The sequence below is a fragment of the Polypterus senegalus genome, chromosome 18 (assembly GCF_016835505.1).
Source record: "Polypterus senegalus isolate Bchr_013 chromosome 18, ASM1683550v1, whole genome shotgun sequence".
Lineage (NCBI taxonomy): Eukaryota > Metazoa > Chordata > Cladistia > Polypteriformes > Polypteridae > Polypterus > Polypterus senegalus.
This window is the reverse complement of record NC_053171.1, coordinates 21,743,088-21,758,829: the sequence shown is the minus strand read 5'-3', so window position 1 is coordinate 21,758,829 and position 15,742 is coordinate 21,743,088. Positions and strand designations below refer to the sequence as shown.

The 15,742-nt window shown below is 36.9% G+C and overlaps 1 protein-coding gene across 2 annotated transcripts in view; it reads left to right on the top strand.

The window, feature by feature from the left end:
- Positions 1-15,742, top strand: part of trip11 (thyroid hormone receptor interactor 11) — a 47,638-nt gene that overhangs the window by 14,576 nt on the left and 17,320 nt on the right. The window contains exons 2-13 of one of the 2 annotated variants that reach the window (XM_039742280.1): positions 1,138-1,202; positions 1,922-2,032; positions 2,350-2,625; positions 4,000-4,068; positions 5,448-5,613; positions 6,040-6,384; positions 7,546-7,586; positions 7,724-7,807; positions 7,921-8,130; positions 9,816-12,791; positions 13,952-14,092; positions 15,701-15,742. The exon at positions 15,701-15,742 is cut by the window's right edge and continues 152 nt beyond it. In XM_039742280.1, the coding sequence (XP_039598214.1) occupies positions 1,138-1,202; positions 1,922-2,032; positions 2,350-2,625; positions 4,000-4,068; positions 5,448-5,613; positions 6,040-6,384; positions 7,546-7,586; positions 7,724-7,807; positions 7,921-8,130; positions 9,816-12,791; positions 13,952-14,092; positions 15,701-15,742 (4,526 nt within the window). Of the gene's footprint in view, positions 1-1,134; positions 1,203-1,921; positions 2,033-2,349; positions 2,626-3,999; positions 4,069-5,447; positions 5,614-6,039; positions 6,385-7,545; positions 7,587-7,723; positions 7,808-7,920; positions 8,131-9,815; positions 12,792-13,951; positions 14,093-15,700 lie in introns of both variants that reach the window. The other variant, XM_039742279.1, reaches the window with a different exon arrangement.

The window sequence follows — 15,742 nt, the reverse complement described above, 5'->3', positions numbered from 1 at the left end:
AGCCCCAGATAATTCACTCAAGCAGCATTCAATTTTGAGCTTTAAGCAGTGGCTGTTAAATAATTTGTTTAATCTGTTTTTGCAGTTAAAAGTAGTTCACTTACAAATGGCATCAATCCTGACCCCTTACCTTCTTCCACATTAGACTGATGCTGTCGGTGGCATTTTAATTAAACTTTACATTTACAGTTATAAGCACTGAATGTATTCTTTTATTTTGTTCTTGTACAAAAATGGTTTCAAACAGTGGTATCTTAAACTGGTATGTAAAGGAAAGAAGTTCAACCTTTTTTTGCCAATTTAATTGTATCCTGATAATGATTAATGGGATGTAGAGCAGACAACCCAGTAAAAACACAATGCTGGACAGCTGCAGCTTCTTCAGTGTTACTCCCTCTAACATGCTTATTATTAAATAACAACTTAAACAACCAGGACACCCAGAAAAGTGGGATGAAAGTCACGGTGATGAACATCTTAAGAATTAAGTTTTTAATCTCCTAGTAAAATGCGGAATTATGTGATGCATTCCAGTTATAAACTATATAACTTTGTAATTTTCATATTACCACCAAAATGAAAACACTTGGAAGCATTGGTTTGCATAATTTAACCAGGAGCCCCAATTAAAAGCAGAAGGTGGTTAGGACAAAAACCTGAAGCCACAGGGTTCCCCCTTAACTAAACTTGGGAACCCCCAGTTTAAAGGAATAGAAGGAAAATGATGATTAAGCCAATAAAGTGAATTTATTGTGTAGGTTATCAAAGTTTAATTTTTAATTTTTAATTTTAATATGAATTAATTATACTTAATTATACAATTCCAATAGTCACACATTGATAATTCAGAATATTGTATTTGACTAATAACAAAATGAGTCATTACTTATACAAAATGAAAACAAAACAGAATCAAGAAGTCCCACCTCAAATGCAGTGAAGTTTTGAAATTGACCCTGCCAACACTACAGCCCAGTAGGCTCAAGATCATGAAAAAGTGAACCGAGGAATAATGCCAATATATTCTTCGGGTAACAATAATCAATCAGCGGTTTGAAGTGTAGATGGATGTACTGAATAAAAATTGTCCCCATTTGTGTTTCTAATTCAATTTTTACCTTTTTTATTTCTTAGCAGAGCTTAATACTTCCAACACAAGATTTAAGGACTTGGAGTCCGTATATATGAGCCAGAAGTCTGAGGTGAGAAAACAGAACTTATGCTACCTTGAGAGATTTATACAGCAGAAGGAATTACCGCTGCTCTACAGTGTGCTGAAACACTGTACAGTTTAATCATAGATTAATGTCATCTCTGGTTATATGATTACTTTTCATCATGATAGGTGTTCAATAGCTGAATGTAGATTTTTTTTTTTTTCCTGTTGTTCATTTAGTGATCTCATTACACTTCTTTTTTTATGTGTATCAATTTTTGCTTTTCACACAGACTTTTCTAGGATCATGTATATCTTGACACTTTGGGCTTTTTCTTTCTGTCACATAGTGTGTGAAGCCGTGTTCCTCTGCACACACTGCTCTGGTTTTAGGGAAATACATTCACATTGGAGTGAATTTTGGAATTGAAAACAAAACTTGACAATTGAATGTGGCATCGAAATGAGTCTTCAATTCAAAAGCTATTTTTTTCTTGGACATTTTTATGTAGTTTGCTCTGGTCCAGTGTTGTCTCCATAGGCACCCATTTTATCAGAAACGTTTGTTATATCCATTCGTCATGAACAGTTGAGATTCACATTTTTCCCCACCCATCACTACATATGTCATAGGGGTAAAATATATACTGTGTATGTATATGTATATACATTTTTTTAAGAATATTTTTTTAAATCTATAATCAAGTAGGATAAAATTTAGAAGGACTGGAATGTTATATTTGAAGGTTGTGTGTTATTTTACAGTATGAACGTTTAAAGGCTATACATTCTGAACTGGAGGAAAAACATGAAGCAGCTGAACTTCAGATAAAGCAGCTGTCTTCAGAGTACAGAGGTCAACTGCAGCAGAAAGAGGTAAGAGCTTTGTGTTACATCATTTTACTTTGGTATGTGTTCACAGAAAATCATAGTTTCTTAATTAAATCTGGGAGTGATGTCCAGTGGCTTAAGTCTGAGCAGCTGTGGGTTATTATGTATGTGAAAGATTAACAATACAGCAGGTCTTATTTATATTGGTCCTATTCAATACTGGATATGCCTTTATTTGAACTTTTTATGAACTTTGGCTAAGAAAATAGAAGTCTCTTAACATTTTTGATATGGTGTCAGGGAACATTGGTGTTTATGGACTGTAGTCACATTGTGTTTAAATTGTGTATATATGTTTGTAGGTGGAGATAAGCCATCTGAAAGCACGACAGAATACCCTGCAAGAGCAGCTGCATAAGCTTCAGGCATCTGCACAGTCTTCCCAAACTGATGCTCCTGTTCTGCCCTTGACATCTACATCTACTGGATTTCTGTCTAGTGAACAGTACAACCGAGGGTTCCAAGGGGATGAAATGGACTTTGGGGATATGATCTGGTCACAGCAAGAGATAAACAGACTATCTAATGAAGTGGTGCGGCTGGAAGCAGAAGTCGTACGCTGGAAACAGTTATACCAAGTCAGTACCTGTGGTAGTGTTATACATGGCCATTGAATTTTAATGTCAGTGTTCTATTGGACTTGTTCCTTTCTTAAGCAGACTTTGTTTTGGGTCCTCCCTGTTTTTTTTTGTTTGCATAATATAATCTTCTTTGGCATATAGGTGTTCAGAACACCTTGGTCTCAAGTATTTGTTGTCAGGCAGTAGTCTTTTTGTTTTTTGGCTGTGCATTGAGGACTGCTCTACCAAGTAAAGCACTTTGAGCTACATTGTTTGTATGAAAATGTGCTATATAAATAAATGGCCACAGGTTTTCATTCCAACCCTTTTCCAAATCAGAGAGCAGTTTTCACTGCTAATTAACTCCTTTTTCCTTCATTTTAATCGCCCAGTTTTTAAGGATTCAGTCCTCTAAATTGATTTGTTTCATTAAATGGCAGCCAAACAGAAATGAGATGTGAAACGAGCCAACAGATGACCAGCTAAATTGGAACATCAAATTCCAGCCAATTTTACTCCTACCAGTTTCTTAATGAGAAGCCAATTCTCACTGTTAAAGCCGTTCTTGAATATCATGACTTGTTGCTGCTCTCATTCTACCACAGCAGACTGTTGTCTGTTTTTTTTCGAAGACCACCATCGAGATGTTTTGGTGACCTGAGCAGACCAACATGACCGAGCCCTTCACTTTTCTTTATTTTCAGGTTAGCTGGTCATGTGGCAGCTTGTTTTGTGTTTCATTATTGTTTGGCTTTTTAATAAGGAAACAGAAACAACTAAGGGGTCTGAGTCATGTCCATTAAAACTAAGGCAAAACAAGTTAATCAGCAACAAAAACAGCTCACTAATTAAGGAGATGGTTAGAATGAAAACATACAGCCACTGCACCCACCAGGACCAGAGTTTGACACTCCAGGTCTAGTGGGAGACAGTCCCAATATATATGAACTTGTGAAGCTAGTGCTTGATGAGATTATTCACAGTTAAGATTCCAACCCTGATAGACTTTGGTTTATGTTAATCTTGAAAGATCCTTGTGGTATACAATGATAAAATAAATTACACTGTGGTTTGCTCAGATTGAAGAGAAACATACAGTATGTGTTATGAGCAAGTGGATTCAGTTCCTTGTATGAGATTAGATATTTGAAAGGCCAGTTTTCCTTTGATGTTTGAGATCATATGAAGGGCCTCTCTGTGAAATTAGTTGTTAAAAGTATAGGAACATTATCGTTGTCTTCTTCATTACTAAAATATATCACAATATAGATGGAAGATTCGGAAAGTTGGGGTGTGTTTGAATTTCAAACTTGTACATTAAGAGGAGTGAGCTGTAATTTGGAATGTATATTCACTTGTGGCGATTGAGTATGCATTTTTAATATTTTCCAGACCTCTAAATATCAAGGATCAGAGAATGTTGATCAGGAAGAGAAGCAATCACTCCAGCGGACTATTAAGGTAAATAGGCTTCTTGTCATATCATTTAAAAGTTTATCAGGATGCAAAATACCTTTATTGTCACTGTATAATACAGTGAAATATCATTTGGAGCAAGCCTATACATTCCTTAGATAAAAGTGTATAAGAGTGGATAATAAACTGAGTAGCACAGTTACTATTCACAGTTCCAAATACACATAAAGTAGAACTAAAGGTTAACATGTAAGCATAAATAGATAAATAACAAATAAAGAAACAGTGAAGATTACAGTCAGTGTAATGATTATGAGTTCCACATGGGTCATGTATCGTGTAACTATGTGTGGTTGATGCAGATGTTCAGTTAGGTCAGTGGTGGTCTCTGTTATAGAAAGGGGCAGTGATCGCTGTGCATTTAATAGGCTGATTGCTTTGGGGTAAAAGCTGTTTCAACCTGGTAGTGCAGACATGCACGCCTCTGAAGCACCTGCCAGAGGGCAAAGAACTAAAAATGCTATGGCCAGGGTGGGTTGGATCTGCAGTATATGGTGACAGTCTCTGTGGTGCATCTGTAGAAGTTAACCAGCAGCTGTGGTGGGAGTTGTGCTTTCTTCAGGCTCCTCAAAGAGTGAAGCCTCTGAAGACAGTCTCAGCTCATTGACTTTGTTGTCTATAGACTGAGTTCTTTGCAACGAACTGGCTGCATAGACCTGGCTTGGCCAGGGAGTTCTTTAGTCTAGCCAGAATGCCAGCTCTCTTATCCTGCTTCTGTCACCTGCGCCGTCTCCTCGCTGGAGTGGTAATCCAACTGGGCACCGATGTGCTGAGAAGCTCCTCCTGGCTATTGGGAGGTGGTGATGGAATAAATTCCTTCATTTCAATATCCAGTATTTCTGGAAAGCTGAATGTTACGTGAACGGTACTAGACAGAGTACAGTTGCTCACTTTGCTTAAATGTAAAATAGTAATGATAAGATAAAGAAAAAAACGATATCTAAATGGGGAGCTCCAGGCTGCTGCGTCCATGTGCGCCGCCATCCTGTCTGTCAAGAATGTTCCATAGAAGATAACTTAATGGCTAGTTAATTATTGATATATGTGTGGTTGGAGCTTTATAAGCAAGTATGTTCTATGAAGCTGAGGATTTGTGCTCAAGAAAAACAAACATGTATATCTATTAATACAAATAATGCGAGTAAATAGATTGGATGTCATTAAGTAAGTCTGTTCAATTGAATTAAATTGATGACCATCATCATACAATTAATGCTGCTAGTTGCCATTACTACTTTGGTAGACATACATATTTCGAGAAAAACACCCATTTGTGACTTCTGTACACCAATAGTTATACTTCAACAATAGTAATGAAGCCTTGACTGGATGTCTAACTTTTTTTCTTCATGTACTTCAATTAGGAGTTAAAAGAAGAATTGAGCAGAGAAATTGATGAGCACCAGCATGAATTGTCTGTTTTACAAGATGCGCACAGACACAAACTAGCAGAAGTCATGCATCGGCATCGTGAAGAATTGGCAGAGTATGAGGAGCGAATTGAGGAGCTGGAGGAGCAAATACAATCTGGTCAGTTTTCCTTCTCATTGTTGACATTTGTTTACAAATCTACATCCATCTACCCAAGATGGCACACTGTATTATAATTATCATTGCTGTGGTAGCACAAAATAATTGTAGTCTATGTTTGTCTACTCTTTTAGTTGTTGTGCACATTTTGTAATAATCTTTCTAATCACATCTAGCTCCGGGCACTATATTGTGCTAAGCAGGTTAACTGAACAATATGGTGGCTAGGGTTTTTGTGTTAGTGGAAAAAAAATTAGGAGCTATTCGCTATAAAGATATGTCTATCAATTCATCCTTATAACTGTGAAAAATACCACACAGCAAAATTGCTATTATAGGACATTTTTGAGGATTTTCAAGAGCAAGGCAATGCATAATCAAATGATTTTGTGGTAAGTTAACTTTGTGCTTATTTCTACTTTCCAGGAGCAACAAGTGGAGGAAATCCTGAAAATTTGAAGACCATTGATGAGCAGCATTCTCCTATAGCTGTTGAGGCTGAATTAGTTTCGCTGAGGCAGACCAATGAAGAGCTGAAGAAAAGAATTGCTGAAATGAACAGACTTCAAGAATCAGCTGAGCAGCAACGATTAGCCGTGTCCGAGGATTTGAGGCAGTCTCAAGCTGAAAACTGCCAACTGATACAAAATTATGAGCGTCTACAAAATTGTGTGGATGAGCTCCAGGTTCGTGTGAAGGACCAAGAAGAAAAAAGCATGCAAAGGTCACTCTTGGAGAATGAAAACAATGTGCTGAAAAAGGCATTGGCAGGTAAACATCACTTTCTATTTTGAATAACAGTTACATGCTTTAGTTATAGAATATTACCTGTACAAGAATGTATGCAGTGGCTATGACAGTATTTATCCCTCTACCACTCTTGGACTAGTTCACAATTTTTGTATCAATGACTGGATATTCTAGTGCAGCTGCATTTATATGTGAATATTGAACATGACTGGATGTATTTTACAATGTGAATATTCAAAACTGAAATGTACATTACAAGTAGTCTGGACACCACTGTGTGGGTTCAGAAATTTTAATTGAATACCTTCTTCTGTCAGTAATGCACAATTTCAAAATAGAAAGAGCAGATTTTTACTTTGTTTCAAATGTAGGCTGCCCTCCTGGGCTTTCTAGCTGTTTTCTCGTCCCACCACCAGATGAAGTTAGACAGTGCAGCACATAGCTTACTTATTTTACATTTTTGGTCACTTTGCAGAGCTGTGCCATGGCTTGGCACCTATTTCTCTGCAAAAGGTGGTAAAAGGTAGTTGGTGTGGCAAAACGTACGGACACAGTTTTATACAAATGTTTATGCGTCTCTATTATAAGTGGAAAGAGTTTAACAAGACCTCAGCAACAAACAAACTTAAACATTGCATATATCTGCACATTTTTATGTGTAATGACTATTTGCTGAATTTACTAAACTAAAAAAGTGTACATTTTTGATGAGATACCAGATACAGTTTACATGTGTTGACTTAAATTCAGGTGATGTTTGTGCAAGCATCACACTGAATCGCCATATGCTGAAATCTCCTCATCCAAGCCAATAAAACTTCCCTGTTTGTTGTCACAGTGGGGAGTTGGGGCACGAAAATTAAATTCATGCCCAGAATGTTGAAACCTTTTTAAATGAGTACCCATCCATATATGCTGCTCAGTGGAGTTACAAGAGCAAGAATACAAAACTGTAATACTGTTTTTCGGACGATTAATTGAAGTATTGATGTGCGGTCTTTTTTGGTATGTAAAACCAAATTGTGTTTTAAAACTTTTTAGTTTTAAGTTATTAATTCAGATGACGTATCTAATGCTGTGCATAATGTTTAAACAGTAAAATAGTAACCATACTTTTAAAATGCCTGTTAACAAGCTGATCACTGCTTCTGCAACATTTAAATATTTTTTGTATATTTGCAGAGTTAGAAAATGAAATTGCAAGTTTGAAGTCGTCACCTCAGGTAAGTTTATCAAATGTGAGATAAGCATTTTGTGCTTGAATACAAGTTGATAAGTGTATGGAGTAGGATATTGCATCCTGAACTCTGCATCAGTTTAAGTTACTATCTGCAGTCCGTTAATGGCTGTTGTTTCACAGGCTTCTGTCACATTAGATGACTCAGAAATGAAAGAAATGATAGAAATGTTGAAGAAAGAAGTCAAACAGCTAGAAGATGAAAAGGTCAGTTAAGAGTTAGTTTAGTGTCATAAAACATATTTGCCATTTAACATAACACTAGAGATTCTATTTTTATATTTTCAGGGTCAGTTACTTTGCCTTATTCTTATTTTTAGTTGTGCTTTGTTGAACAACTTGAAACGCTAAAGCATCAACCTACCAGCAGTACTGAAGCTAACAATGAAGAGCAGACAGAAGCGTTCTTGGAAATAAAAGAGCAAAAACTACAAGAAACTTTGACAGCATTGAGCTGCTGCACTCTTGAAAAGGAAACACTAATAGCAGAAGTTGAAGTTTTGGATAAGCAAAACCAAGAGGCAACTCAGGTACCTTAAAGTAGTTCCCTAATCAATTAGGGATTCTTAGACTGAACAATTAAAGAAACTGGAAAGGGTAATGGACAAAGGTTTTCAAAGGATTCTAGCACTTGTTCCTTGCATATCGTGCACATGCTGTTTTTGTTTAGAACAAATCAGGGAGTTAATTCAGTATTTTTGGACACAGGCCAAAAGGCCAAATGAAATGGTATGCTTCAATTTCTTCCAGAATTATGCCATCCATCCCAGATATCATAAATTTTATGTATTAGAAACAGGTTAATTGAACATCACTAACTGATTCTTTGATTCTTGACAGCTAGTTTACTTCAGATTTAGCTCTCATAAAGTTTATAATCTTAGGGGTATTTCACCGGAACATTTTTCATAGGCCCTGATTAATACAATAATAGTAGTAAAATAAAAAATCCTTATAGTGACAGTATTTTTTTCCATGAATTTGAGAATTGCCAACTAAATCTGTAAAGAGAAGCGGTCAGTGAGACAAAGCCCACACAGCTCCATCCATTTTGCAGCCCATTTATCTAGTTTAGGATCATGGTAAGCTGGCCCCTGTTCCAGCAGCACTGGTTGCTAGGACCTCAGCCACTGTGTCCCTCTAAGACTCGAGTTTGATATCCCTAGGTAATTGTCATAGTCAATCCAGGGGCTGATCGGAAATATTTTGTTCTCCACTGAAAAGCACTAGTAAGTAGAAGTATAAGCGAGTTCTCACATCAATAAAATGCCCTAAAACACAGGGAAGCAAATTATAAAGAAAATGTATAAATATGGTATAGCTGGAAACCTATATAGCAAGGTGTCAGTCAAAGATTGAAGAGTTGGTGGATGAAACAAAATATAAAAATGGAGTGGAATCTGAAAGAAAACCTGTTGCTTTCTGCAACAGAGCTGGTACTATGGAGAAAGCTCAGCTTCAAACATGTTAACGATCCAAGACACACATCTAAAGCCACTCTCAGGTGGTTTAAAAATGGTAATTCAGAAAAAAAGATTATAGCTTGGTTTTCAACTTAATTTATATTGTGGCAGGAGTTGAAAACTGGTGTCTGCCAATAGCCCCATTCATGTTTAGAAACTTTTTTGCAGAGTACAGCAGGCAAAAGGTGAATTTGTAAGGCCTGTAGACACTTAATAGGAAAAAGACATGTATGACATTTCTGCCAAATAAGTATTAATTTAATGGGATGTGCATATTTAAGGAAACAAGCGTGTTCTGGTATTATTTATCATTAATTTGCAACATCTGTAAAAGTCTAGTATGTCGAATGTAAGTAAACATTTTAGGGTAGCATTGGCATTGCTGTCTAGATCTGTGGTTTCCTGGTTTCAGATGCTCATCTGGGCACTTTCTGTGGCGTTGCAGTTTCTGTCCGTCTGTTAGGATTTTTTTTTTCTCAAAACCCTTCAAACCTTCATGTTACTAACTCTAAATTATCCCTGTATGAGAGAGTGTGCATTGTGGTGAACTGGCTCCTTTTTCATGTTTCTGCGTTATGACTTTTGCTGTCGGGGTAGTCTTGGGTCTCTACCAACCATGCACTAAAATTAGCCTACTTTGAAAAAGCATTAATATTGAAACACCATGCAATCTACAGTTGTTTTTATAGAAATATTGACTAGTAGGCCAGGTTATGCTGCTGATCTCTGCATCTCTTTGTTTTTTTGTACAGCATCTTATTTACCTGAAGGAACAATTGGCCCAGCAGAAACAAGATTCAGATACTGCCGTTGAAGTTTTAAGATTAGAACTGGGAAGATCGAAGTCTGAGGTGACAAGACTTGAGTCAGAGCTGGAGTTGCAAAAGGAGAAGCTGAGCCAAAGTGCCTATGCCTTAAATGATATGCACATGACCAAGCAACAGCTTCAGCAAACCATACAGGACATTAAAGAAAAATTGACAAAGGCTCAGGACAGCAATGCTGACATCAGGAAAGAAAATACTGAATTAAAGAAGCAGTTGCAAACAACAACGCAACAACTTTCCGAAGCTAAGCATACCTTATTAAAGACCAATGAGAGTACCTCTGTTTTGCAGCAGAACCAAAGTGAATTAGAAATGGCCAAACTTAAGCAAGAAGCACTGGAAAGCAGAAACAGTCAGGAGAAAGCCTTGGCTGAAAATTATGAGTTGAAAATGCTAACTAGAAAGTTAAGAGAAGAATTGGAAAGGAATGAGGATAGTGTAACGAAAACTTTGTTGGAGACTAACACTAAACTAGAAGCCTTAAAACTGGAAAAAAAACAGCTGGAAGAAGAGTTGAGCAGTGCTGAAAAGCGGTTAGCTGAGCAGTCGAAATGTTATCAGCAAACCATTGAGGAGATTACTCTTGCAAGAAACTTGGATGCTACAGCCTTACAAGCAGAGCACGAGCGTCTTCTAAAGTTAAAACAGGAAAAGGAATTTGAGATTACTGAGCTGAAATCCAAAATTGATTCTATAGAAGCTGACCACCAAGAAACAAAGGAGATGTTAGCAAGCAGTGTATGTGGACAGAAGCAGCTGACTGAACTTATAAAAGAAAAGGACATGTTAATGGAAACCATGAAAGAAAGAGCTAATGAATTACAGAAAGAACTAGAAAAGAATAGTGATACAGTTAAAGATTTGGAGCTGCTAAAACATCAGCTTGAAGACAAAGAAAGACAGCTTAGCACCATAAAAGAAAAAAATAGCCATCTCAAAGAAGAAATTGACAGAATGAAAGATCATCAAGGCAGACACCATTCTGTGGCTGAACCAAAAACTCTTGACATTATTACAGAGCTAGAAACTGAGATCTCTCATTTAAAGGCAAAAGACAGTACTTCTCAAGAGGAAATGTCCTTGATGAAAAACACAATAGAAGAGCAAAAAGCCAACATAGCACAGCTTCAGAATACAATTCAAGAGCAAGAAAAGGACATGGATGAGTCAAAGACACAGCGTGAGCATGTAACATCAATGTACAAAAAAGTTGTGTTTGATAAAGACAAAACGATCATTAGCCTTCAGGAAACTATAGATGAAATCAAGAAACAGTTTCAGAGAGATGTGCAGGTAATCCACACTGACTCTCCTGTTATCCTTCAAGAAGACAAATGTCACTCGATAAATCAAGAGAATGGAGATGAGAAACAGGACTTATCAAAGGCCGAAATTGATCGCTTGGTGAAAGGAATAAAGGAGAAAGAAACGGAAATAAATTTACTCAATGAGAAGAACTTGACACTTCGCAAACAGTTGGACCAGCTAGTAGACTCCAGAACTGAAGTCAGTAAACTTTCTCAAATTATTCAACAGAAGGATTTAGAGATACAAGCACTTCATGCACGGGTCACTTCAGGGAACTTTATGCAAGATGTTATTTATTTGCAGCAGCAGTTGCAAGCTTATGCATTAGAAAGAGAGCAGGTTTTAGCTGTCCTCAATGAGAAGACAAGAGAGAATAGCCAGCTGAAGTCTGAATATCATCGACTTATGGACATTGTAGCAGCAAAGGAAGCTGCTCTTCTAAAGCTCCATGCAGAAAATCAAAAGATGTCGGAGCTGCGTGACGTTGGGAGTGAAGACATGGTAAGAGAGACCATTCAAAACCTTTCTAGGATTATAAGAGAAAAAGATATTGAGATAGATGCTCTGACACAGAAAAGCCAAACATTGCTTACTGTCCTGCAGTCATCTAGTTCTGGGCCAGGTAGTGAATCCAGCGGTGTAAGCAGTAATCAGTTTGAAGAGCTTCTTCAAGAGCGGGATAATCTAAAGCAACAGATGAAGAAAATGGAGGAATGGAAGCAACAAGTAATCACCACTGTGAAAAACATGCAGCATGAGTCAGCACAGCTTCAGGAGGAGCTGCTAAAACTACAAACCCAGGTCACTGCAGACAGTGATTCCAATGGTAAACTCTACGTTGATTACAATAGATTGATCCAGAGTTATGAGCAGAAAGAAAGGAAACTGGGAAGCCTAAGTCAAGAGTTAGCTCAGGTTCAACAGAGTATTAGCCAGCTTAGCAACACAAAGGATGTTCTGTTGGGAAAGCTAGACTTGGTGTCAGTCGAACCAAAAGAAATATCTTCACAGACTAGCACCGTCTTGCATAGTGCAGTGCCTCTAAGCCTAGATGAACAGCTTAAGAAACTGCATGAAGAGGTAGCCATCTTTAAAAACATGCTGGAAGAAAAGGAAACAGTAATACGAACTCTTCAGGAGAACAACCACAGACTTTCTAATTCTTTTGCCTCAAGCAGTGAAAATGAAAGGAAAGGACAAGAGGAGGCAGCTGCTGAGAGGAAGCAAACCAAGGAAAGGTTGGATGGACTTCAGAAATCGCTCCGGGAAAAGGACCTTCTGATTAAATCAAAAGGTGACCAACTAAATTCTGTAAGTGAAAGCCTGAGAAACAAAGAGAATGACAATGAAGTATTAAAACAAGCAGTAACCAACCTGAAAGAGAGGACTTTGATCTTAGAAATGGATCTTCGTGCTGTCAAGGAAGAAAATGAACAAATAATGTCAAAGTCTAGAGAGAAGGAGACCGAATTCCGTGCCTTACAAGAGACCAACATGCAGTTTTCAATGCTTCTGCGAGAGAAGGAGTTTGAGTCCAACTCAATGAGAGAGAAGGCATCTGCCCTGGAGAGGCTATTGAAGGAACGGGAGCAGGTCAGTTTATGTTCTTGTTTGTGCCTTTTTATCAATTTTCTAGTTTTTATTATAATTTAAGTAGCTCAAGTCCAGTGAATAACCTGAAAGGGTACAAAGGTAAGTGATAAACTGCCAGAGGTTAAAAAAAACTGAATGTTACCAAAACTTAAAAATAATATAATTTTCAGAGTTACGTGAAAAGGTCTACTTCAGGTGAATAAGTAATGGGTTAACAACTTGTAGCTTTTCTGCAACAATGGAAGTTAGCTACAGTGCATCCAGAAAGTATTCACAGCGCATCACTTTTTCTACATTTTGTTATGTTACAGCCTTATTCCAAAATGGATTAAATTCATTTTTTTCCTCAGAATTCTACACACAATACCCCATAATGACAATGTAAAAAAAGTTCACTTGAGATTTTTGCAAATTTATTAAAAATAAAAAAATTGAGAAATCCCATGTACATAGGTATTCACAGCCTTTGCTCAATACTTTGTCGATGCACCTTTGGCAGCAATTACAGCCTCAAGTCTTTTTGAATATGATGCCAAGCTTGGCACACCTATCCTTGGTCAGTTTCTTCCATTCCTCTTTGCAGCACTTCTCAAGCTCCATCAGGTTGGATAGGAATTACTAAAAACCATATCATTTGTATTAATCACAGAAATTCAGAAATGAAGACAATATTTACATAAAATATATGCTTCATAGTTTTTGTTAATTTAGCTAGAATGAAGTTCAGTACATTCAAAGGTAAATCCTGTCAGAGTCCTCCCAGGATGTAATTCCTTAAAGAATGTTAATTAGAAAAGGAAGAAATAATTTTTAATTTCTCAGAGTAGCTACATCAATGTCTGCTTTGTTTAATTCTATTCTAGTAATTTCTAAAGCAGACATGAACTATATAAAGGGTCTGAATGTTTATTTCCTTCTCTGGCAACTTGTAACAGATCTTCTTCTTTTTAGTCCTAAGTGTACTGGCACGGCTCTCCCAGTAGGTCTATGATAGAAACCTTTCTGCATTTCATTCAGGTTTAAATATACTTTAAATGTAATACTTGTGTTCTCAGTTTTTGAAAGGGTCAGGTATGATTAGTCCATTTATTTGAATTTATAAAAGCATGGTCATTGCAATGCAATTTTAACCCTGGATTGTGGAAATTGTGTCTTTGCAGGGCAAGTCTGGTGAGTTGAACCAGCTGTTGAATGAAGTGAAGTCAATGCAGGAAAAGGCAGCACTGTTCCAGCAAGAGAGAGACCAAGTAATGTTAGCTCTAAAGCAGAAGCAGATGGAAGCAAGTGCTGTCCAGAACGAGGTACTTTTGAAATTGTATCTAATTTGCTTTCCCCCCCCCCCCGTTTTCTACTATTATATTTAAGACTTTAAACAATATGGAGAAATGGTAAAAATACATGTAAGAATAAACTGATGTAATATCTTTGATCATATTTTTCAAATTTACAATGACAATTTTAAAACAATTTATTTTTAACTTCTCCAATTATACATAACAAACTAAAGCAAAGTCTGCCAAACAGCATATTAAGTATACTAGGTCTTCAGAATGAATTTCACTAGGCACATATAATTGGATTGTATTAAAAATGTTCTGTAACGTGGCTCGCTTATCTTTGTGCTATTTATCAGTAAAATTCCATGCATCATCTATACATCATTGCAGTATTTTGAGGTTGCCATTGCATTTTTGCACATCACCTCCAAGAATAGCGTACATGTGTTTTTGATTGCACAGTTTCTGTTGTCATCGGTGAAATGGACAGTCTTTTGTTCTGTATGAAAAAACAGGCTTTTTCTTTCTTAAATAGAATCTGCCTCGTATTGCCACATTTTTAACTGAAGACAGCAGGCTCCACACAAAGTCTCATTTATATTTAACATGCCCATGTTGTCGCTAGGGTGCACGTGACTCAATTTGTGAGGGCGTGTGGACCCCCACGTCGACAACCACATGCCTCCAGGATTTTGTTACCGCACTGTCTGTGTGTGTGTGTGTGTGTGTATTGTGCGTGAGATAAACAAGAAAACATGAGCTCATTTGAGGAATAGTTGTGTGAAGTGTTATGTCACTACCCACACCTATACAATCAAGCATTAAAAACACACAGAGATGGCCAAGTGTACACAAATTCACTGTGAGAAATCTCCCAGACCCGGGACAAAGATGAAAGTTTGTGCAGGCAGACATGGAAATATCGGCAAGAATGGTATGTTAAGTTAAAGAAAAAAACTTGAATGGGAAAAGTTGGGGAATTCAGCAGACAAGGTAGACTCGCAGCAGACTTATGTCATTCTTGGGTTGAAAAGAAAGACTCTCTTTCTTGGTTATTGTCTATTTTATATCTATTGTCTATTAGACATGCCATACCTGTGAGTAAACTTTAACACCACCGGTAAATACAGTAAATAATATACAAATGAAATGTACCAATTGATTGGTCAAACCTATGGTCAAATTGAAAAACAATCGTTTCTTAAACCTTAACCACATCAAAAAAGACTGGTTAAACAAAGACTGATCGTTAAACCTTAAACAAGTTAAGTAATTTCAGAAATGTTAATTTAGTATTTCAGTTTGTTCAGAAATTCAGACTATATGTCAAGGTCCGTGTAAGAATGGCACAGAAGAAATTTAAGCATAATTCATTTACAAATGATAAAATATTTTCATCCACATAGAAGATGTCCATTCTATCAAACTTTTAATTGAGAACAGGGATAATAAAAAAAAAACACATGAGATTAAAATTTTTATTGGCCTGTAGTACAAACCACGTGGAGTAAGTAAATTTTTTTTTTGTTAAAAGGTATTCCATTATTCTTGTCTGTAACTTTATTCCTAGTGTTTTGGATTACAGTGATGTTGCTTTAGATGTTCTGTCATGAAAAACATTCTTGAATGCAGTTACAGTACTTGAGGGATAAGGAGCAACGGCTCGCACAAGAG